The following is a 23,540-nucleotide window of genomic DNA, read 5'->3' as shown; positions in this document are numbered from 1 at the left end:
TTTTTGGGGGGCCCCTCCCTGTTATTTTCCTCCCACAATTGCAGGTTTCTGCAGGCTTCTTGGCCACCAGCCAGCTGCAGAGTTCAGCCTGCTGAGCTGTCTGGCCTCCGAGCCCCACATCGGGCAATGAGTGGGAGAGACAGAGGTTATGCCAGGCACACGTACCCCAGCGTAAGGGAAATCTGCAGAGCCAGCACACAGGCTGTTTGGGGTCAGTAGGGTTGTTGCTGCCTTGATCCCCTTTTTTCTGTAGTAAGGAAAGAAGTTATCTGGCTTTTCCAGCTGCTACTGTCTCTCATCAGCTTGTTCACTGACACCCATGGGCAGAGAGCAGAGAAACATGCCCATTCCAGAGGATGGCAGTCCTATGGGGTGTGCGGGAGCCAATGTGGTCTCTGGGTCCCACTGTTCAGGCTTTCCCCATCACTTTTTGTGAAAGAGAATTCATTTCTGGATGCGCCTTAAATGGGATCATCCATTTCTTTTGAAGAGCTGATCCCTGGATGCTTTTCAAATTTCAGCTCAAGAGCCTTCTCCTCCCGAAGGAGCCCATGCCAGCCAAGGGGACGCCTCCCATCATTCCCACCACAGCCCCGTCCATGTTCTTGGTATACTTATCAGTGGCTGGGTGCGTGGTCACTGTCAGTCATTCCATGAGACTGAAAGTCCCATGACAGCAGAACAGGTCTGGTTTGGTACTGCTCTGGGCTCAATGCTAAGGTCAGGGCTGGGCATGGAGTAGGTAGAGGCTCAATTAATGTTCACTGAATAACTGACTAATACAATTTAATAGACAAAAGTTCCCATATTTAAGTCCAAAGAGCACCTGTGTGCGTGCAGAACAGAGAAGATAGAGATTAATAGCTAGTGATATCAAAGACAGGGTGGTTGAAGTTATCCATAACCTCACTGTGAATGAACCTACTTTTATCTTATGCTGTAAAATTTCTAGCATTCAGTATTCATCATTCAGTGAATAATCCTGATACCCTGTGCCTGACCCCATTTGAAGTACTGGGAACAAAATAGTACAAAAGTGCAGAGTCCAGGGGCTGGTCGGGAGTAAGAGAGCAGAGAACAGCAGGAAAAAAAGACCTAGGGCAGGCAGGGCGAGACTGCGGAGGCCATGGCAGGCATTAGGAGGTGGCCCCACTTCTTCACTGATCAGCCCCCCATCAAGGAATGTCATTCAGGGGCCTCCCTGGTGGCACAAGGGGTTAAGTCTCAGCACTATGAAGTTATCTGCAGCCTCTGCAGCACAAGTTCGATCCCTGTCCAAGGAGCTACCCACATGGCACAGTAGACCTCTCCTTTCAGGCCCGCTGCTCCCCTCAGCAGTGTATTTCAGTCAATCTGGCTGTTCTGCTCCCCACTCTGTCTCTGGTGAATCCTCTCATCCCTCGCACCTCTGGTCTACACCCCAGTTCTTGTATGCATAAATAAATAAATAAATAAATCTTAAAAAAATAAAAGGAAAGGCAAATTCAGTTCCATCGAGGGAGGGAGGAGGGCAGAGACACACCAGGGCTGAGGAAAGCCACCGGGAGGCTGGGCATTCAGATCCACGGTGTGGAAGGGCGGGACAACAGGGGCAATACTCAGACCTGGGGAGGACATGGGAGCCACCTTTGCACGCCTTCGAAATTGTCATGTGGACAACAAGTGAGCCTGATTTGCTCTTACATCCTGTGGGGTCTGAGCCAGAACCCAGTATAGGTGAGTGAGAGCTCCAGGTGGCAGAGTTGGACTCGTCTAGAGGAGACACTGTAATAGGCTGCAGTGAGGCGGGAAGGGGAAGAGAGCCTCATCCTGGGCGATGTTCAAGACAAAATATCAAAGATAGAATATTAAATATTAAAATATTAATTAAAGACAGACAAAATATTAAAGATAGAATATCAGTATTCCATGTCTAGTATCACTGTTTCTATCAACAATCAAGTCAGAATTGCTCTCTTGGTGGCCAGGTGTCTTTGATGCTGTGTCAGCACGTAGATCCAGTAGAACCTGCTGCATCTCCTGTGTGGTCACATGTGTTTTGCAACAGAAGTCTGAGTCTAAGCAGGTCACAGAACTAGTGTCCTGCCTCTATAACCCTAACCATGCACAGCTAGAGCAGCGAGGCTTAATGTCCGTGTTACTTCCACAAGCAGGAAGCTGGTCATGTCTCAGATGTGGGCAGTTAGCCGCGGGGCCAGGGCAGCTGTGAGTCTGCTGAGGACTTACAACAGGAGCTCAGCCTGCGCAGGTGGCCCTCCAGCCGGTCACCCAGCTCCTTTCCAAAACTTGCAGATGAAAGGAACTATGCTAAATCACAACTCCTTTATTTTTTCCTGTGGCCTTTGGAATCTTCTAGGGCCTGCTAACTCTTTGGGCGTATCTTTTGCACAAAGGACAAGTAGCAGTCAAGGCTGATCCTTGAGCCCCAAAATTCCTTGAGATGCTCTCTCCTCAGATGCCTGAGTATGGGGTCAGATGGCAGCCAAGCCACTGCAGATTCAGGTCTCTGTTGTCAAATGTGGGTTACACAGCTTTGAAAAGGACTGAATGTTAGCCTTTTTAGAGTGGGGATTAATGTGTCTGTCAAGCTGTTAACCATGCATCACCATTCTGAAGAGCTAAGAATTTGGGTCTCCATGTTAGGGGTAGAGTAGTATGCTTTCTGATCGAAAAAAAAAAAATGTCTTGCTCAAAAAGGGCTAATGCACACTAAATAGCCTTTTTTACACTGAGGACAGAGAGAGTATTGAGTGAGGCAGAATCGACCACTTCATCAGAAATTTCACCAACACCAGAAATGAGTGGTCATAGCCAATGACTGGTCACTCTCCTGCTCAATAACCTATTGTAGCTCCCAGTCTCATTCCTCAGTTGGGTGTCTGGTGGGTCTGGATACTCCAACACCAAGTTAGTTCTGCAGCCAATCAAACCACAGACAACGAGGCTTACGGAGATCCTGCCATGTCTTCAGGCTTGTCCTCAAGAAACTGAGGTTTGTTTGAGGAGACAATGTCAGAAAATAGGAGTAGCCAGCCAGCAGTGGATTGGGGATGGAAGCAGAGATGCAGGAAAAATCTGGAAGTGCAGTAAGACTTCACAGAAGGCCAGAGACAGGCCTTCTTGCTTTGCTGCTGTTACGATCACCTGTCACAGTCATAGCTGGTAGAGGTGGTAGACAGGCAAGCAGAGCCTGGGATGGAATCCCATCTGGTTTCTTGTGAGTTTGGGGGTCAGTGCCCTAAAGGAGCCAGCATCCATCCCAGCTGAAGCACCGGCACCTGTTTTACTTTCTCCAAACCATGGAAAGTAGGTCAGCTGTGTGCACTGGCGGTGCTAAGCTTAAGATTAGCCTCCTGAGGCAAGTCTCACAAGGGGGCTGGAGAAGAGATTCTGTGGGAAGATGCCCCAGACCACCTGTCCTCTGGCGGGACTCTCTGAGGTGTGAAGTGAATACCCAGCTTCTCAGGCCCAGGGGACTCAGACCTGGTTGCCCGCAGCAGTGACTAGTCTAACACATGCCCTGTTCTGGCTTTTCTTCCTCCACACTCTCTCTTTTCTGATTTCCTCACTTCTGCTTCTCAGGATCATCTCACAAGTAACCTACCTGGTCTCATGTCCCTGTCTCAGGGCCTGTCTGGGGGAAGCCCCTAAGGCAAGGATGTGGAGTCTCACTGAGTGACAGGCTCTGCTTCGCCAACCAGATTAGAGTGTCCAGACCATTCTCCTTTTCCTGACGAGTCTCCCTTGGATTCTTGCTGGCAGGTGCAGGGAGCCTCAACCTGGAGCTGGCACTGACCACTCAGAAGTGGTTGAAAATAAATACAATCAACATTTACTGAGGGTTAGGTGCCACACATGGTGCCAAGAAGCACATTCTCACCTCCTCTCTGATTTAAGACTCACAGCCATCCAGCCCCTCTTCCTAAGTGAGAAAATGGAGGTTTTTTTTTCCTCTCCCAGATGTTCTGGCTAATAAAAGGGAAAGATAGGATTGAATTCACACCCGTAAAACCAAGAGACCTGTGTTCTTCAAGATAAGAACAAACAAAATAAAAATATACTCTTAGGGCCTTCCTGGTGGCGCAAGAGGTTAAGCACCACACTATGAAGGAATCCTCAGCCTCTGCAGCATGAGTTCGATCCCCAGCTGGCCAGATGCAACCCATATGGTGCAGCAGACCTCTCTTCTCTCGCCCGCTGCTCCCCTTAGCAGTGTATTTCAGTCAGCCTGTCTGTTCTGTTTCCTTCTCTGTCTCTGGTGAATCCTCTTACCCTCCTGCACCTCTGGTCTGTACCCCAGCTCTTGTATGCATAAATAAATAAATCTTTAAAAAAAAACCTCTTAAACTATGAGCACAAAATGGTGGTCACCAGAGGAGAAAGCAAGGGTGGTGGTAAGGAAATCAGGTATAGGGGGTCAATTGCATGGTGGTGGATGTCAATTAGGTTTTTCGTGGGGGTCATGATATAGCATACACAGATGTGGAAGGCCAAGGACTTCATCTGACTTAAATAATGTTACAAACCAATGTTACTTCAGTAAAAAAAGAAGTTGGCACAAGGGGTTAAGTCTCAGCACTATAAAGCAATCCACAGCCACTACAGTAATCCCTTGCCAGGGAGTTGACCCACAAGACCCTCAGCAGTGTATTTCAGTAGATCTGCCTGTTCTGCTCCCCACGCTATCTCTGGTGTATCCTCTCACACCCCCAGCTCTGGCCTGTACCCCAGCTCTTTTATGCATAAATAAATAAAATAATTCTTAAAAAAAAAAAAAGAGGTTTGTACTCCCAACCACTGGACCACTTATTTGGGAATGAAATGGAAGGAGGCTCCAAGAGGAAGAATCTACATTTGTCATTCTCCTGACAATATGCCTTCCCAAGCTCCTCCAGCTCTGTCCTTTAATTGTGTCTGGGACTCACCTTCAATTACTTGGAACCTCGAAAGCAGTGAATGAATACTCTTGAGTAATTAAGCGCTGCTTCAACATGTGAGAATACATTCCCCAGGGACAGTAAGTACTCCAGCCCTTGAAGGCCAGAGGCAGAAAAGGACTGTGAAAGGTGGACTCCCCCCTCCCCCAACCCTGCTGGAGGACGCTGGTCCTCGGCAGCAGAGGGACGATGTTACAGCGCAGCAGAAGCCTGGAGAGAAGGAGGCACAGAGGCAGGTGGGGAGGAGCTGGGCAGCCTCCTGAAGGGCCCCTGCCCCAGGACTCTCCTGCCCTGGGGACTCAGTACCTGGGTTCCTGGCTTCAGGGACAGCACAAGGTCTTTGATCATCTTGGCTTCCGAGACTGTGATACCGCCCACCATGAAGAGGATCAGGAGAGGGTGGTCGCTGGGATGAGGCCGGCTCACCTGCAAAACAAACACCTGTCTCAGACAAACAGTGCAAGGCGCCATTTCTATGTACCTGCTTGGGGACCCCAAGCTGTTAACCCCTTAATGCGGGTGAGGTAAATAAGCCTTAGAGAGAGCATCATTTGTTAGGGAGCAGATGCGTTAGTGGTTTGGATGTCCGCTGGCCAGGAAAATGAATGTCACCTTATTGCATGTCTTGAAATAAATATTTTATTGAAGAAGAGTAAAAGGAATGGTGGCTATTAAAAGAAAAAGTTGAGGGGGTACCTTATCCCTGCCTTGTCAGTCCTTAGGGCTCAACATAAATGTGCCCCTCAGCATGAATGTGTAACAGAACTGTCAGCTCTATTTCCTCAAAGCACTCGCCACAGCCTGCGGTTATCACATTTGTTTGTTTATTTATTTGTTTTCTAGTTGGCTGTCTCTACTAGAGCATAAATTCCTCGAGGTGGGGTTCTTGTCTGCTTGGCTCACTGCTGAAGTTCTGACTTACTTAGTGCAGTTCCTGGCACAGAGTAGGTGCTTAACATATGTCTGTGGAATTGATGGGAGGTGGTGGGAGAGGGCAGAAAAAGATGAGAGAGCCCAGGGCCACCCTTAAGGCCCTTAAAGGCTACTAGAGACCTCAGGCCCTTCCTTTCCACAAACCAGCACGTAACCAGCCTCAGCTACCCCTGCTCTGAGCAACACTCCATCTGATGCTGCAGAGAACACTTCCCGGTGCCTTATGATTTTACCAGTGAGGCACAGTATTATTATAAACTAGAATGAGAATGACTTGCATTCCTCAGGAAAAGCAACACAACCATCACACAGGCTTAGTGACTAGTTGACGGGGGGCAAGAGGGTTCCTGAAGTCAGTATGTTTTGAGCCCCGTCTAGAAGCCAGGTGTTGGGTGGGTGGGGAGCGTGCAAGAGAAGTGGTGTGAGCCAAGTTCCAGAGAAAAAGCAACCAGCAACTGGGCGGAGCAGGCTGGAGGCCCAGCCAGGACGGAGCAGGCAGGAGCAAGGAAGGGGGCTGCCAGCTGCCTGCTTGGCCTCTGAAGCCAGAGAGGGCGTGACAGGCTGAGTGCAGCAAGGAGAGGGTTGAAAGGTGGTGAGTTACACATTCACTCACACTCCAAGTCGTCTTCAGCCTCCCAGTCAGGCCCCAGGAGCAGAGCGTGGGGCATCCAGTGGAGAGGAGCCCGCTCTGACCTCTGCTCCCACGCCTTTCCCAGCTGGCTCTTCTGGCTCCCCTGCCAGGTTAGCCCCACACTTCAACATCTTACTTTTAAAAAACACTGAAAAAGGTAATTCGTGCAGTGTTTCCAGTTACATAAATTACTCCTTGGCATCTGAAAGGAACGTCAGAGTGGAAAGGAAGGAAAGCAGTGAGGGAAGGAGGGGAGAGGAGGAAGAGCAGCGGAGAGGGGAGTGAGAGAAGGAGGTGAGGCCGAGGGAGAGGAACATAGCTGAGCTTTTTTCAAAAGGTGGTGAATACTAGAAAAAGTTGCAACATGCTCTGATCATTAGAAAACGACTCTCGACCCCACCAGCTCTCTGCGCTGTCGCTCCCCTATCCCTTGACCGCCTGCTGCCAGTCCAAGTACCACCTGCCCACGGCAATCCTGCTTCTGCCCCACTGTGCCCCTGGAGCTGCGCCTCTGAAGTCACTGACCCCCTCACATGCAGGCGTCAGTGGACACTGCTTTTGATTTCATTTAACACTAATTTCTGTGGCATCTGTCACAGTGGATGACACCTCCCTGGCTAGCACAATGGCACTCTCTGTTCTTCCTGCTACTTTTCTTGTTTCCTCTCAAATTTCTTCATTCTTCAGGTTCCTTCTCCTGGCCTGCTCCTTTAAATGTTGATGTTATGGGGACTCCATCTTTTTTTTTTTTTTTTTTAAAGATTTATTTATTTATGCATACAAGAGCTGGGGTACAGGCCAGAAATGCAAGGGGTGGGCCTCCCCGGTGGCGCAGCGGTTGAGCGCTGGGTTGCAAAGCTGACGGCGGCCTCTGCGGCGCCGGTTCGATCCCCGGCTGCTCCCCGGCCACAGGAGGAGGGTCCCACATAGCACGCAGACCTCTCCTGCTGCCCGCTGCTCCCCTCAGCAGTGTACTTCGGTCCTTCTGCCTGCTCTGCTCCCCGCTCTGGCTCTGGTGAATTCTCTCACCCTCCCGCGCTTCTGACTGTACCCAGTGCATGTATAAACAAACAAACAAACAAACAAACAAAACAAATAAATAACATGCCTCTATTAAAAAAAAAAAAAAAGAAATGCAAGGGGTGAGAGGATTCACCAGAGACAGAGCGGGGAACAGAACAGGCAGACTGACTGAAACACACTGCTGAGGGGAGCAGCGGACGAGTCAGGAGAGGTCTGCTGCGCCATGTGGGTTGCTCCCTGGCTGGCCTGGAATTGAACTCGTGCCGCAGAGGCTTTGGATTGCTTCATAGGCGGTGCTTAACCCCTTACTCCACCAGGGAGGCCCAGGGGCTCCATCTTTGACTGCTTGCTCTTCTTGCTCCATATATCATGCCTGAAGGGCCTTATCTGTTCATATGCTGTCAACGCTCTTTTATATACTTCCCAGATCTATGTCCTTAGCTCAAGCATTTCCATGGAGTTCCTGTGGACACCCCCACCAGGCTGCCTCCCTGGATCCCTACACTTAAGAGGTTTCAGATGGGATGCATGTTCTTCCCTCTAAGTTTCTCCCAATTCCCTCCTTAACATGCTAATAGCATCACCACCTTCATACTCACTTGAGCCAGATATTTGAGTATTAGCTTTCATATCCTTGAGTCCTGTTAATTTTACTCCCTGGGGTTTATGGACTCCCCTTGACTTTCACTGTCTTGATGGAGGTGCTCATGCCTTCTTCACTAGATCACTAATCACTAGATCACTAGATCAGTGCTACAGCCATCTAATTCATCTCCCAGACTCACTGCCACCCATCCATAGTCTCTTCATTCTTGCCCGAGGAAACTTCCTAAAATTTATTGAGTATAGTAAGCAACATCCTAAATATTTTTTGTATGGTATCTTATTCCATTCTCACACTATCCTTAGGAGGCAAACAAAACTAATGGTCAGCCTTACAGAAGAACAGATGGATGTTTATACATAGTGTCTAAATCGTGGAACTGGGGGCCAAACTCCAGAGGCCCTAATCCCAAACACCCTTCAGATTCAATGCATGCTCACATTCTCTCCTGGAGTCATACCTCTGAGAATAAAATTCAAACTTCTTAATTTGGTATGTAAAGGTCATACAGGGCCTCCCCAGTGGCCCAGTGGTTGAGCGCTGGGCTGCGAAGCTGCCCGCAGCCTCTGCAGTGCTGGTTCAATCCCCAGCCCCAGGCAAGGGTCCCACATGGCGCGCAGACCTCTCCTGCCATCCCTGCTGCTCCCCTTAGCAGTGTATTTTGTCAGCTGCCTGTTCTGTTCCCCGCTCCGGCTCTGGTGAGTCCTCTCACCCTCCTGCCAGTGCTTGTATAAATAAATAAATAAACCTTTAAAAAAAAAATAAGGCTCATACAATGTAGCTTTGCTTTATGTTTCTATTTCCAGCTCCTTCACACACACTATTTGTTGGAATGATTCACAATGTCTGAATGCATGGTATTTGGCTTTGTTGTTTTTTAGCATTTAGTTAGACATACGACACTTTCCTGAACATTCATGGTGCATTTACCATGAGTTCAGTTTATTTTCACAAGTCAAGGAGCCTGTGTGACCAGCGCCTAAAGAAACAGCCAGCCAGGACTCTGGAGATACTCCTAGCCCCTGTCACTACCCCCCAAGGATCACGACTAGTGTGACCTTAACACTTGATATCATACTTTGCTTCTTTTCACTCAGCTGTATTTTCTGGAGATTTTTCCATATTGGTAGAAAAGACCCACTGCCCACAGGCATTGGTTGGGGCTGCCTCAGTGGGCTTTGGCCTCTGTGCCTATGGAATTCCGGTTATTAAACAGTTTGAGTATCACCCACATCATATTATTTATGTAGCATAGATGGTCTCCTCTATATAAAGTACCCTCACCGCTCCTTCTTTACCTCCCTCTCACTCTCTTTAAAAATATTTCCTCTTCTAAAAGATTCTTTCTAACCATCTGTCAACTCTTGCCCCATGAGTAGAATCTGATTGACACCCCAGCCTTGGCCTTATCAAACTCACTGTTCTGTTCATATACCTGCCTGTTTGCTCCCTGGAGTGGAAGCAACTGGAGGGTAGGGCCTGATCATATTTATCTTGGTATTTTCACCTCTGAGCATATGCCTAGCTCATGGTAAACTTCAACATAGTTGTATGAATAAAATGATTGCAAATGAGATCCCTGGTTCGCTTGAGATACTCTTTCTTAGAGATTTTTTTAAGACACTCTTTGCTTTGTGTGCATTCCTTTTTGGCTCAATACCCAGTCTGGGGTTCCTTTTAGTCCTATAAACAATTGTTTCTCACTTATTTCTGGGACAGAAATACAACTGGTTCCAGAACTCCAAGTGGTACAGTATGTTCCCAAGGACATATGCTTTCCATAAGGGAGTCTGGACTCTGAAATACATTGCAAGAATCTTGGAAGGATGTATTGAAAGATGAAAAGAGGGGGAAAAAAAGAACAGCAAGAACAAAGAACAATTCCCTGAGGCTAAGGAGTTGAGGGAATGTTGGTTGGGTACAATAATTGGGTCCAATTAATGCATGTTGCTGTTTGCTATTTGGGTTTCTGTTTAGATTTATATTTTGATACCAGACTTTCCTTTTAGAACGTGTCAAGTTGGCAGGCTATTGGAAAGTGGAGTCTCTTCCATCAAAATAGCACGTGCCTTATAATCAGCCATACACAGCTGAGTCCTGTTTGTGTGAGAGTTCGTGGTCTAGGGCACTTTGAAGATGAAAGATTTAAGCACCATTACTGCCATTGTGAGTGCACAGTTTAGTAAAGCAAGTTAGACTCCCTGCTCTTTCTTTCATTTTCTAAACCTTCGCTGGCTGTGATTTGAAGATACACAGTTCTGGTCAGAGGAGGCAATTTCTCTCTACCATCCCTGCCAACCTTTGAAGAGAGGCTGCTGAAAGCCTCACTGCAGCTGTGGGCCTGAGAGAACTCTTTGACATTGTGGCTAGTTTCTTGAGAAGGTTCCATTGCTTCCACTCTCTCTGGGTCTCTGTAGGCCTTCTGGGAATCCTGCTGTTGATTCTCTTTACCTGTTTCTATTGGACATTCATTTGTCCCCAGCACAGACAAGGGTAAGGTGCCCTCTTTTCCAACAATGGACAAAGCATTTTATTTTTTTTATTTAAATTTTATTTTTGTATTCCCCATACAATTACAACCCCCTTATTTTGACCCCAATCCCTCCTTTCCCTGCCCCCCACCCCCCATAGAGTGTCTCTGGTTCATAGTTGTTTGTTGATTTTGATATTTTCTTTCTTATAGTTATTCTTTTTCCTGGTCCCTTATTTAAGTTTTCTGGATTTCTGCTATGAGTGAGACTATCTGTTTTTTTCTTTTTCTTTCTGACTTATTTCGCTGAGCATGATCCCTTCCAGCGCCATCCATGTTGCTGCAAATTGCATGTGTTTATCTTTTTTGAAGGCTGAGTAATATTCCATGGTGTATATGTACCACATCTTCTTGATCCAGTCATCTATTTTTGGGCATTTGGGTTGTTTCCAAAGCTTAGCTATTGTAAACAATGCTGCTATAAACATAGGGGTGCAGGTGCTCTTTGGAATTGATGTTTCTGTGTCCTTTGGGTAAATACCTAGGAGTGGAATTGCTGGATCATATGGAAGCTCTATGTTTAGTAGGTCCAGAAATCTCCACACAGCTCTCCATAATGGCTGGACCAGTTTGCACTCCCACCAACAGTGCAGGAGAGTTCATTTTTCTCCACAAGCTCGCCAACATTTGTTGTTGCTAGTTTTTTTAATATGTGCCATTCTCACTGGTGCAAGATGGTATCTCATTGTAGTTTTGATTTGCATTTCCCTGATTACAAATGATGTTGAACATTTTTTCATATGCTGTTGGCCATTTGCATTTCTTCTTCAGAGAAGTTTCTTTTTAGCTTTTCTGCCCATTTTTTGACTGGATTATTTACTTTGTTTTTGTTCAGTCTGATCAGCTCTTTGTAGATTTTTGTGATCAGTCCTTTATCACTAGTGTTGTGTGCAAAAATGTTCGGTGTGGTTTCTCTTTGTTTTTGTTATTGTCTCTTTTGCTGTGCAGAAGCTCTTTAATTTGATGTAGTCCCAGCTGTTTATCTTTGCCTTCACTATCACTGCTTTGGGTGATGTGTCTGTAAAGATGTCTTTGATGTGCATATCATGTAGTGTTTTGCCTATATTTTCTTCTATGTATTTTATGGTTTCAGGTCTTATGTCTAGTTCTTTAATCCATTTTGAGTTGGTTTTTGTGCATGGTGTTAGGTAGTAGTCAAGCTTCATTTTTTTGCATGTAGTGACCCAGTTTTCCCAGCACCATTTATTGAACAAACTTTCTTTGCTCCAATGCATATTCTTTGCTCCTTTGTCAAAGATTAGTTGACCATAAATCTGTGGGTTTATTTCCGGATTTTCTATTTGATTCCATTGGTGTGCGTGTCTGCTCTTGTTCCAAAACCATGCAGTTTTGATGATTATAGCTTGGACAAAGCATTTTAGAAGGGAGAAAGCCCAACAGGAGCTTTGATCTTGAAGCTCCTGGGTCCTGAGAACAGCAGTGCTGACTTGGGAGATTCTCTCATTTTCTCCCAGCAGGTATTAGTGAGCACCCTGCACTCCAGTGGACATGAACTGCTGAGCACTTTGCCTTTTATTTATTTATTCATCTGTTCAACAGATACTTACTGAGCAACTACTATGGGGGCCAGACACTGCTGTAGACATCAGGGACTTGGCAGTCAATGTTCCAGGGAAGAATCTCTGCTGTCATGGCTTATATTTGAGTTAGGGAGGCTGACAAAATAAGCCAGGTGGCAGGGAAGGTGGTAAGCGCTACACAGGAAAATAAGGCAGGGGGTGACAAGCACTACTTGACGCAATCCTTAGAATCTATGAAGTAGGTAGAAACTCCATTTTACAGAGAGACAGTGAGGCTTACACAAGTAAAGTGAGTTGTCCAAAGACTTCCAACTGCTAAGCTGGAAGGTTGAGATTGAAATCCAAGTCTATCCAAGTCAATGAGATGCATTCCACAGCCCCTCATTTATAAATAGATTCCACAAACGGAAAACATTTTAGCGAGCTTTCATCTCTTAAAACTCGGTGCTTTTGGTTCTTTAGCAACATCAGTCAATTACCAGGTTCCTTGCAGGACTTACTCATTCAATTGCATTGCAAAAGGTTTCCGTGACATCCCTACAGGCTGTGCTGAGTGGGCAGCTCCTCTATCAGAACACCTGCCACAACCCCTCTGCTTTCCGAGTCCTCTTGGCTTCTCTCCTCCTCACTGGACTGTCCTTAGAAGCCTCCTCTTATTCTACCTGCCCCATCACACTCTGTGTTCAGAACTGCCCTGACCTGACCCCAGTTATTCTCCCTAAACACCCTTCTTTGCTGACACTCTCCCTGTTCACCATTCATGCCTCACTCAGCCAGTGGCTTCTGATTGCTGCTGTGGGCTGGAGCTCCGATGAGCGCCAAGCTAAACTCTAATTGCGGATTATTTTCTCCTTTCCTGTTCTCCAGAGAGAATGTTCACACCACCCATCCACTCATCCCAGACCAAGGAATGTCCCAGAACACATCCTCTCATTTACTTCACATGCAGTCAGCACCCTGTCCTGCAGTACACCAGCACCTTCCTCCCCCTCAGCCCGCCCCATTACTCCAACTGACCACCAGTCCTTCTTTACCTCCATCTTCTCATCTTCCCTCCACGACCTGATGCCAGTGTGACCTCGCCCCTCCCACCACTGCCAAGAAATCTTTATTGAATATAAACTGGTTAAATATTCCTAAAAATCATTCAGTGCCACGTCAATGCTTTTGGTCAAATGTCTTGGTCAAAAGTTTCCAGCCCTTCCTAATCTAACTTCTGCTAATCTGTCTTCATATTCTCTCTTTTTTTTTTAAAGATTTATTTATTTATTTATACAAGCACTGGATACAGTCAGAAGCGCGGGAGGATGAGAGAATTCACCAGAGTCAGAGCAGGGAGCAGAACAGGCAGACTGACGAAGTACACTGCTGAGGGGAGCAGCAGAGGCTGTGGGCAGCTTCTCAACCCAGCGCTCAACGGCTGCGCCACCTGGGAGGCCCCTGTCTTCATATTCTTATACTGCTCACAAGCTACTCTCAGTTCCAGCCATTTGGAATTACCTGTTATTCCTTCAGTGGAACATGACATTACATCACATTGTCACATCCTGGCTGGCATACCACTCAGCTCGCCCTCCCACCAGGCTCAATTTTCTTGCAATCTTTGCAATGTCAGTCATGCCACGGCCTTTAGGACATCCGCTTTGTCTCTGTGTCTTCCTTTTCCACAGCAATGACCAGCTCACAAAAGAAACTCTCAATAATTGCTCACAGACAGACAAAGTTTGTAGACTGCCAAAACCAACTTTTTGTTTTTGTTTCATGATTCCTAGCAAAATCCATTTCAGTAGAACTCATGGAGAGCCAGCGGGAACCAGAGATCCTTTCTAGGGTCACCGTGACTTAGTGACCTCCAGAAGTGCTAAGAGAAGTGCCCACTGTGTGGCAGCTGCTCATGGAACTCACCTCACTAACTCATATTTCATGAATGTTACACAAAAATCAAATCCTACCTTGCAGTATGGGGCATCGTTAAGAAGATATAAAAATAGTTATAAATAGCTTTGCAAAGAGGAATTCCAGGGCATGTACTGATTTATTCAACAAACACCAAATGTTGAGATGTTTTTTCTTGTCAGAAATGGCACTAAGTGTTATGGAACTACCCTAGCCATTCATCTTTCTGAGTCTTCTTATTCTGATGTAAATAATAAGGAGCTGGACTCAGTGACCTCTAGGCATGTCCAGCCCTCACAGTCTAAAGATCTGACATCAACATTCACCTGAGGCTCATCATTGTCGCTCTTCATTCTCAGCATTTTCACCTGCTACAGAGGCATCTGCAAGGATCTGTCCAACCCAAAAGCCAACAGACGCTCCTGGCCACATGGTCACTGGGTGGGTTCCTGGCAACCAGGTAGTTACAGTGTGATCCTGCCCCTCGACTACAGTCTATTGGTCCAGGACATAGACTGGGCCTTGCCTGCAAGTCGAACCTTGACCTAAAAAGATGAGGTTCAGCCAGAGCTGAGTTCTTATGAGCTGGACACTGGCAAAGCTGCCCAGTGTCCAGTGTGTTACTGAGCAGCTACCACACACTGGGCGCTCTCAGCACTTCTGCAGGGCACAGTACTGTCCAGTTCCGATGGCTCTCTAGCTCCCAGCCCCTATCTCCCGAGGACTACCTCATCACTACCCTTGGGCTTCCTGAGACACCCCTTTGGTCCTCCCAGTGAATCAGCCTTTCTTTGATTAAATTAGTGCAATTTGTAGGCATCTTAATTGCAATGAGGGAATGTCAGCTATTTCCCCCTCACCAACAGCAGCAGCCATGGACCGCCCCAGCAGTTGATTCATTTCTCCTTTTTCTGTCACCACCTTAGGCAGCAGGACGCTCAAATCCACTCAGACAAAGAGCCCAGAGATAAGCAGTGGGACTTCTTGGAGTCTTTTTCATAAACCTTTTATTTCTTTCCAATTAAGCATGGCCATATAAGAAGTGAAACAAAAACAAAAAACTTCTTAAAAAACACACATAAAAGGAGGTAAAGGAGCCTCATGCAATTTCATTAGATAAAACCCATGCTCCTCATGCCAATTCCAGCAGAGAAAACATCTTGACAAATCATGTCCTTTAGTCAAAACAAGTTGAGGTCCAAACACATGGAGTAGATATAAAATACATTATTTTCAGGAGACTGAAATCCAAACCACAAATCCCAGAAATGCATTTTAAAAGTGCTGCTTATTAGACACGCTAGTTTTAAATTAAATTAACATTGCAGTGTGTGTGGGGGGAAAGTATGTTTCGATTTATTTATTAGATCACTATCAAGCTTCCTTTAAGGAGATCAAGGTGCTTCGCGTACAAGCCTTTGGAGAGAAGACTTGGCTGTTTGAAGAATGTTGGGTTCTGTCAAAACTGTTGCTCCCTGGTTGAAACCCCCCCTATTCAGGCCCCCCACCATCCCTGGGGCACTGCCCTTTGAAGCCAACGGCTTTTTGTGGCTAACCACAAGCCTATCCTCTGGTTAAGGAGTGCATTCAGCTGACTTGAAACACTTTCTCAGAATCTCAGGAAAGAATGTTCTTGTGGGCACACTTGCTCCTCACAGCTTGTCTGCTGTAAGATGCAAGGCTTGACAGAGCTAGCTTGGGAGAGGAATGTCCTGCAGCTCAGTTTCCTATCACTCAGGAGCTCAGGAGGTTTTTATTATTTTATTTTTGGAGATTATATTAGTGTAAGAGATCACAGGGACAGCAGGCAGGCCTTCATCGTCAAAGCCTTTCTGGACTCATTTATTTTGAAACCAGGTCAGCAGTACAAGTGAATTTTCCATCCTCTAGACTGGAGGGAAAACTCTCAGAATCAGCCAAACACTGACCAGGCTGGTATTTAGGAGGAGTGCAGACTGTAGTTTCCAAAAATTGCTACAGCAGCATTTTCTGCTCCTCACGCTGTGGCTTGCTTTTCAAGAGGAAACCGGTGTGTCCCCTCCCCTCTCTGTTGGCTGAGGCATTTGTGACCACCTCAGCCAATAGAATGCTGTGGAAGTGCAGCTAGGTGGCCTAGGAGGCTTCCACCTGGCTTTCTTTCTCAGGAGGATGTTTGCCCTGGGAATGCAGCTGCCATGCTGTGAGGAAGCCGAGACCACATGGAGAAGCCCGTTTGGAGAGAACTGTGTCCCCTTGCTAATGAGGGCTGACGTACCAGTTGATGTCACCATGACCTGCTGGCCAAGAAAGTGCACCATCTTGGGGGGAGTTCTCCTTGTTGAGCTCTGCCCAGTGTGCAGGCTCATGGACAGAATAAATGACCATTGTTATTTTAAGGCAATGTTTTGCAGTAGCTTCTAATACAACAATAGAAAACCAGAATGGGTGAGGATGAAAGACTTCTTTGGAAAGACTGGTACAGGAAACATGCTAAAGCAATATAAAGAAGGTGACTTTAAAACTTGCATCAGATGCAAATGAGATTTTGCCTTTAGCAAGGGCACAATTCAGCTGCCCTGATGTCCTTCTCATGGAGGATTTGTTTGATGTGGAGAATCTCAGACACAGGCATTTTTCTTAACTTTCATTGCCTGCAGAAATTTACATAAATAAGATGGATTTCTGTGAGTCACTTCCAAGTGTCTGGGATGGAGAACTTCATTTCCCTATGGTGCTGAGGCCAGCTGAGGCACAGCAGCAAAGTCCTGCTGAGTGGAGCGCTTGCTCTCTCCCGGACGTAGAGGCAGAGCTTCTGAAGTGCTTCTAGAGGATCAGGGGTCTGAGTTGTTTGGGTTCTTCTGCCTCTGGGTCCTGAGTGGTCAGGGCCTCTCTGCTCTGTCACATGTACATAATTTCACGGGCTCCCCACAGCTTTCCCTAGGAGGGACAGTCTACGTCCCCAGAGACTGAGATCAGTACGTAGCACTCACAGTGGAGAAGAAGAGGGTCTGGAAAAACACATCACAGTCTTATAAATATAACACCTCCAGGCACAAAGAAAGGGACACTCAGAACCCTATATCTCTCTGGAAAGAGGAGTCAATAGTGAAATATGAAATGCTGTGAATTTAGAGGGAGGTGTCATCTTCTATTAACTCACTTGTTCATACAGCAGTGAGTTGGCATGCACCACGTGCCCAAGCAGGGGCTCTGACCAGGGATACAAAGACACAGTGTGTCTCTTTTCTCAAAATTCACATTTGGACTGGGTCACAAAGTTGTAAAAATAATAATCACAAATATTACACAAGAGTTATCTTAGGCCAGACACTGTTCTGAGTGCTTTGCATGAATTAACTCATTTAATTCTCACAACAGCCTTACCAAGTAGGTACTATTGGGTTTTTGGAAAAGTCATGACACATTTTTGCATAGAAAACATAGAAAAAATAAACCATGACTTTTTCGACAACCGAATGTCATCATTTCCATTTTATTTATTTATTTGTTTATTTATTTATTTTTAAAGATTTATTTATTTATGCATACAAGACCTGGGGTATAGGCCAGAGGTGTGGGGGGGTGAGAGGACTCACCAGAGATACAGTGGGGAACAGAACAGGCAGATTGACTGAAATACACTGCTGAGGGGAGCAGTGGGCGAGCCAGGAGAGGTCTGCTATGCCATGAGGGTAGCTCCCTGGCCGGCCAGTGATTGAACTCCTGCTGTAGAGGCTGCAGATTGCTTCATAGTGTGGTGCTTAACCCCTTGCGCCACCAGGGAGGCCCCATCACTCCCATTTTATAGGTAAGCAAAGTTAGGCACAGAGAGGTTCAACATGGTGCCCAGGCCACACAGCCAGCAAGTGATAAAGTTTGAGCTCTCACCCAGACAGCCTGATGCTGGACGTGTTACCACTATTCTCTACTTTCTCTTGTAAACAAATACAGGCAGCAGAACAGAGTACTGCCAGCATACACTCGATGATGGCCTTCTAGTTGTCACCAAGCTAATTGAAAAAATGAGAGATGTTAAATAGAAAAGCGATCCGCAAGTTTCTCTGACGACACTTTTCCTCCTGTCTCACCACTCCACTGGGATGTTCTCCTGATTCCTCTTTCAGTTCTCACTACAAAGTCAATCCCTTCTGTTTTCCAGAGGGACAGAGAAGTTGGAAGAAACAGCTTTCCACACTGTCCTGTGTGGACAGGAGAAGAAATCACTGGGTTTCTTTGCTAGAAGGAGAGGCAGGTATCTCCCCTCGCCCACTAGTGCTGGGTGGGTGGGTGACTGGTTTCTTTGGGTTAGGATGCATTGATGAAGCCATCACCGGCTCCACCCTGCCTGTAGCAGCTGCTGGGAAGGTGGGTCAGGGACTCCTTTCAGGTCACTGGAGTTTGCGGATCAGGCTTCTGACTTCTAGGCCTTGTACAGTTGTTGAAATATAGTTTTTGGCTTAAGGACAGTACGTTGGAAAGAGGAAGCAATGACTTGAAGCTGTGCTACTTTCTGAACGAGCGTGCTAACAGTGCCACAGGGACCATGCTCTCCGCCTTGAGTGAGAGCCTGCCATTTGCAAGGACCAGACAGTGCCGAGGATGGAGAAAAGAATCAGACCCAGAGCAGCCCTCCAGTTCTCAAGGCCAAAGCTTTCACATTCTTATGATGTGACCTATAGTGAGAAATCCACTGAAATCGTGTTGTTACATTTACCTTGCTAGATGCAAAGGTTCACCTTGTTAGTCTGTTCTGTTCTTTTTCATGAAAACAATGCTGATTACAGTTCCTGAATTGATATACTGATGTACAGTGGATTAGCTTGTAGACTTAGAAAAGAGGCGGATGCAGGAGAATGATCCCTTACATGTATAATCACAAAACAGTGTGGGTCACTGAAGTGTGTACAAAGGTACAGAGATGTAAAAATAGGTGAGGCTGGGAAAGCCTCTCCTGTGTTCTAGCTACTACCCATGGTGGGGTGCCACAGCACAGAGGTGGGGGACATCCCTGGTTTTATTTCCAGGCACGTCCCTCCCTGGCTTCTCAATCTACCCTCATCCCCTGCACAGTCTAGTGACACTGCCTCTCATGACACTGAATCAGCATCATCTGTGACACCAACTGTCAGCCCAGAGACAGGGCAGAGAAAGACTAGCAGCTCAGAGCTCCTAGCTCAAGAACTTTTCCATTGGTGTGGTGGCTCCCCAAGCACAGGAAGGGCCCCAATGTACACCCTTATTTCCTCAGGTGCCATTTTTTGTTTCTTTTGGGCTCAGCACCAGTGGATCTGGAGTAAGATGGGGGAAGGAGTGGACCCCAGAGGCAAAAATCAGAACAGCAAGAGTCAAGAAAGCAATGACTGTTGGCTGCTGATATAGATGAAGATGACCATGTGCAGAGGTAACTTGACGGCAATGCATAAGTTTCTGCTCCTGGAAGCACGCTGCCAAGGAGGCATGAGGCGAAGGCCCAGAACAGCAGACAGGGTACCAGCAGATGACCCCTGGGAGACCCCCTACATTGCTCTCTCTCACATTGGCTGTTGTGATGAGCAACCCAGAAGTAATGAGTAATTATGAAGAAAAGAATCAATGACATGAATATTAAACTTCTAAGACAATGTCCTGGAGCCAAGAAATGTCCTGGCAAAGAACATGGGTTTTGGGATAAGACTGACCTGGGGGACAAATCCTAGTCTCATTTCCTTGGTGTACTTTGGAAGACACCTGAGAACTGAGGAGAGTTCACCCCAACCCTAGTCTTCTGGAAGCTCCTCTCTACTGCTTAACCATTTTGGTTAAGGGTCATTTCCTCCAGGGATAATGACAGAATCTAACTCCTAGGGACTGTGAGGTTTAAATAAGAGATGAAAACAGCATTGTGGACCCAGTGGCACTATGGTACTCTCTGACCACAGTGCTGGCTGTGTACCTGGGGTAGTGAGAGTGATGCCAAACAGGACCAGGAGGCTAGCAATGGCCATGGCCATGTTAGACTCCAACTCATCTTGCATCCCCTTCTTAAATCAGAGTAGAAGACACCTTCCAGTGCTTTCACCCCTATCTCACAGAGTTGACCTCAATGGGTAGAGTCAGCCGATGAGGTCCACTTAGGAGACCAAAAAACAGAACAACTGTCTCTTGGGGTGCAGGGGTGGGAGGGTTCTACAGCTAGCCCATTGGAGTCTCTCCCCAGCCCGTGCAGACAGATGAGATGCACTGGCAACTGAGAGCAAAGGCCTAGCCATTGGGGGCTGGGGAAGAGATCCTGACAGCTGCTGGGACAGCCCAAATTCCTTTCTCTTAAATCCATTACTTGGAAACCTGTCTTTGAGAGCAGTCTCAAAGGGCAGGAGTATTTCATCATGAGCCCTGACTCTGTGGGCTTGAATGGAGAGACATCCAGGCAGACCAGGTTTGGCCCAGGATGGTTCCAAATATCTTCTTAGGCAGAGCAGTAATGGGGAGCAGCAGGAAGGAGGCCTGCATGTTCACTCTGGTTGCTTTACTGCCTGGCTTAGAGTCTGACTGTCTGGCTTCTGTCCTCCGGCTTTTGGAGTGGACCAGTTTTGCTGGCATATGCATTTATGGAACGCTGTAAGGCCAGATCTATATAGATTAATTCATGATTTCAAAGGCTCTTTGAAGCTGACAAAACATTCTGTTATTTCTAAGAGATACTGCAATTGAAATCCTGGCATAGACTGGGAGGTCAGACTAATCTTGTTTAGATCCTTTTAAATTTAGAAACTTTACAGTGGGTTAAAAATAGATCACATTTGTGTATTTTTCCTCTTTCACCCCTCACTGCAAAGGCTGTTCAGCATTTTTAACCTTCCTTTGAAATTTGCCAGGGAAACTAGCATCTGATACCTGGGAATCTGCTTGGTCCAAACTTAAGTCATTTCAAATGGGTTTTGGGCGTATGCATGCTAGTCTTACGATGCAGCAGAGTTATTCATCATCCTACATAGTAAGTTCTGGAATTAACAGCAAATGACTATTACTAATAGTGAGTAGTGTACGCAGGATTCTTGTTCAGTGAATAAGTGGGTCATGAGGAGAAGTTTCAAATGCGTTATCCTGGAGGGCTTGTGTCTTTACATATTGACCAGAAAAGATCACTGGTGGGCTTCAGTGAAAAGAAGCTATATGAGACTGGAAGGCCAGTCTGTTTATAACCCAAAGCTAAACAAAGAATGCACTTAATTTTAGAAGAGCCTAAAGACCAGGCTTTTTCTTACATGGTCCTCGCCAGGGTTAAGGGGGGGCCAGCATTATCATGCCCGGTAAAACAGTATCACCCTCAGGGTTACCTCATCATGGTTGCCCTACCTTCATGAACATGCTGAATCCAGTTTTAAGAAGATCAGTCAGGCCTGAAGACATATGCTCAATATCAACTGGATCTGGCCTCTCAGGATTAAATATTTCCTCCACAACCTGTTTCAACAATGGTTTGTAGGTCGCCTGCAAAGACAAAACATGTGCTGTAAGTGAAAGGGTCTGTCTGGTCTGTCTGGAACAAGGACAGCTTTATCTGCCCTAAACAAAGCAAAACAAGTTCATTTTTTAAAAAAAAAGATTTATTTATTTATGTACACAAGAGCTGGAGTGCAGGCCAAAGATGTGAGGGTGAGAGGATTCACCAGAGACAGAGTGGGAACAGAACATGCAGACTGACTGAAACACACTGCTTTTTTAGACTCTTATTTTCCCTTGTCTTTGCCTAAAAGGTCTTAGAAAAAAACCAAGGTAAGAGCCATCAAGATCATAACCAGTCGTTAATCTAGAATGTAACTGGGGCATTTATTAGGGATAAGATGCCAGGAGAAATAGCACTTGTTCAGGTGAGGAATGCAGCCCTTTGATGTTAATTAGTCAAACCACCATTGCCTGCTCCGAGATCTCACAGGACAGGTAAGGCAGCAATACCCATAAGACAGGATAAAAGCAAAAACAAAACTATAACCTGTGACTCAACTTTCCTTATAATAAAGCTATGCCAGGATAGATTTTTTTAAATGCAGAAGATTGAAAATACTGTATTTGGGCCTCCCCTCGTGGCGCAGGTGGTTGAGCGCTGCATTGTGAAGCTATCCGCAGCCTCTGCAGCGCCAGTTTGATCCCGGCCAGCCGGCAAGGGTCCCACATGGCGCAGCAGATCTCTCCTGTCTTGCCCGCTGCTCCCCTCAGTAGTGTATTTCGTCAATCTGCCTGTTCTGTTCCCCGCTCTGTCTCTGGTGAATCCTCTTGCCCTCCCATGCATCTGGCCTGTACCCCGGTTCTTGTATAAATAAATAAATAAATCTTAAAAAAAAATACTGTATTGATGAGGCCAGAGGGAAATAGGTACTATCATATATTGTTGTTGTTGGTGGTGGGGCATAAATTGTTACAATCAATGTGGAGAGTAAGTTGGCAATACCTATCAAAATTACAAATGCACTTGACCTACCAATTCCACTTCTAGGAATCTATCCTGTAAATATATGCAAATGAGACCCATATAAATCTGCTTACTGTTTTTAACAGCAAAAGATTGGAAACAACTCAAGAGCCTATCAATTGGCAGTTGTTTACTAAGTGGGATACAAGCTCACAAATGAAGAGAGAAGTTCTGTGTTTATAGGGCAGAAAGCGAGGGAGGAATAATGGGTGAGTGACAAAAGTCAAGTGAGGAACAGGGGGTGTAATGGGCTGGCATTTGTAGAAAATGTGTCAAAGGGAACATGAAAGCTTGCATTTGCTGAAATATGCAAAACAGAACAAACAAACAAACAAACACTACTATAAGCATGAGGAGTGAGGACCAGACAAGGGACAAAAGTAGGAGGAAGTCTTTATTGCTTTTTAAAAAGCACAGGTCCGGGGTCTCCCCTGGTGGCGCAGCGGTTGAGCGCTGGGTTGTGAAGCTGCCTGCAGCCTCTGCAGCGCCGGTTCGATCCCCAGCCACCGGGCGAGGGTCCCACATGGCGCGACAGACCTCTCCTGTCACGCCCTCTGCTCCCCTCAGCAGTGTATTTCTTCGTCAGTCTGCCTGTTCTGTTCCCCGCTCTGGCTCTGGTGAATTCTCTCACCCTCCCATGCTTCTGACTATACCCAAGTGCTTGTATAAATAAATAAATAAACCTTAAAAAAAAAAAAAAGCACAGTTCTTTATAGCAAAAGAGACAGTAACCAAAACAAACAGATACCCCACTGATTGGGAAAAATCTTTGCACTCCATACAACTGATAAGGGACTGATCACAAAGATATACAAAGAACTCACAGGAGTCAACAATAAAAAAAGTAAACAATCCAGTCAAGAAATGGGCAGAAGAACTTAAAAGACATTTCTCCAAAGAGGAAATGCAAATGGCCAACAGGTATATGAAAAAATGTTCAACATCCCTTGTAATCAGGGAAATGCAAATCAAAACCACACTGAGATACCACCTTACACCAGTAAGAATGGCACATAT

General features: G+C 46.2%; 1 protein-coding gene across 2 annotated transcripts in view; it reads right to left on the bottom strand.

The window, feature by feature from the left end:
- Positions 1–23,540, bottom strand: part of SCFD2 (sec1 family domain containing 2) — a 331,701-nt gene that overhangs the window by 5,859 nt on the left and 302,302 nt on the right. The window contains exons 7-8 of one of the 2 annotated variants that reach the window (XM_084233421.1): positions 21,410–21,544; positions 5,244–5,363 (exon numbers count right to left, since the gene is read on the bottom strand). In XM_084233421.1, coding sequence (XP_084089547.1) covers positions 5,244–5,363; positions 21,410–21,544 — 255 coding nt within the window. The remainder of the gene's footprint in view (positions 1–5,243; positions 5,364–21,409; positions 21,545–23,540) is intronic. The other variant, XM_084233422.1, reaches the window with a different exon arrangement.

The sequence above is a fragment of the Talpa europaea genome, assembly GCF_964194135.1.
Source record: "Talpa europaea genome assembly, chromosome: 5".
NCBI lineage: Eukaryota > Metazoa > Chordata > Mammalia > Eulipotyphla > Talpidae > Talpa > Talpa europaea.
This window is presented reverse-complemented; position numbering and strand designations above follow the sequence as displayed.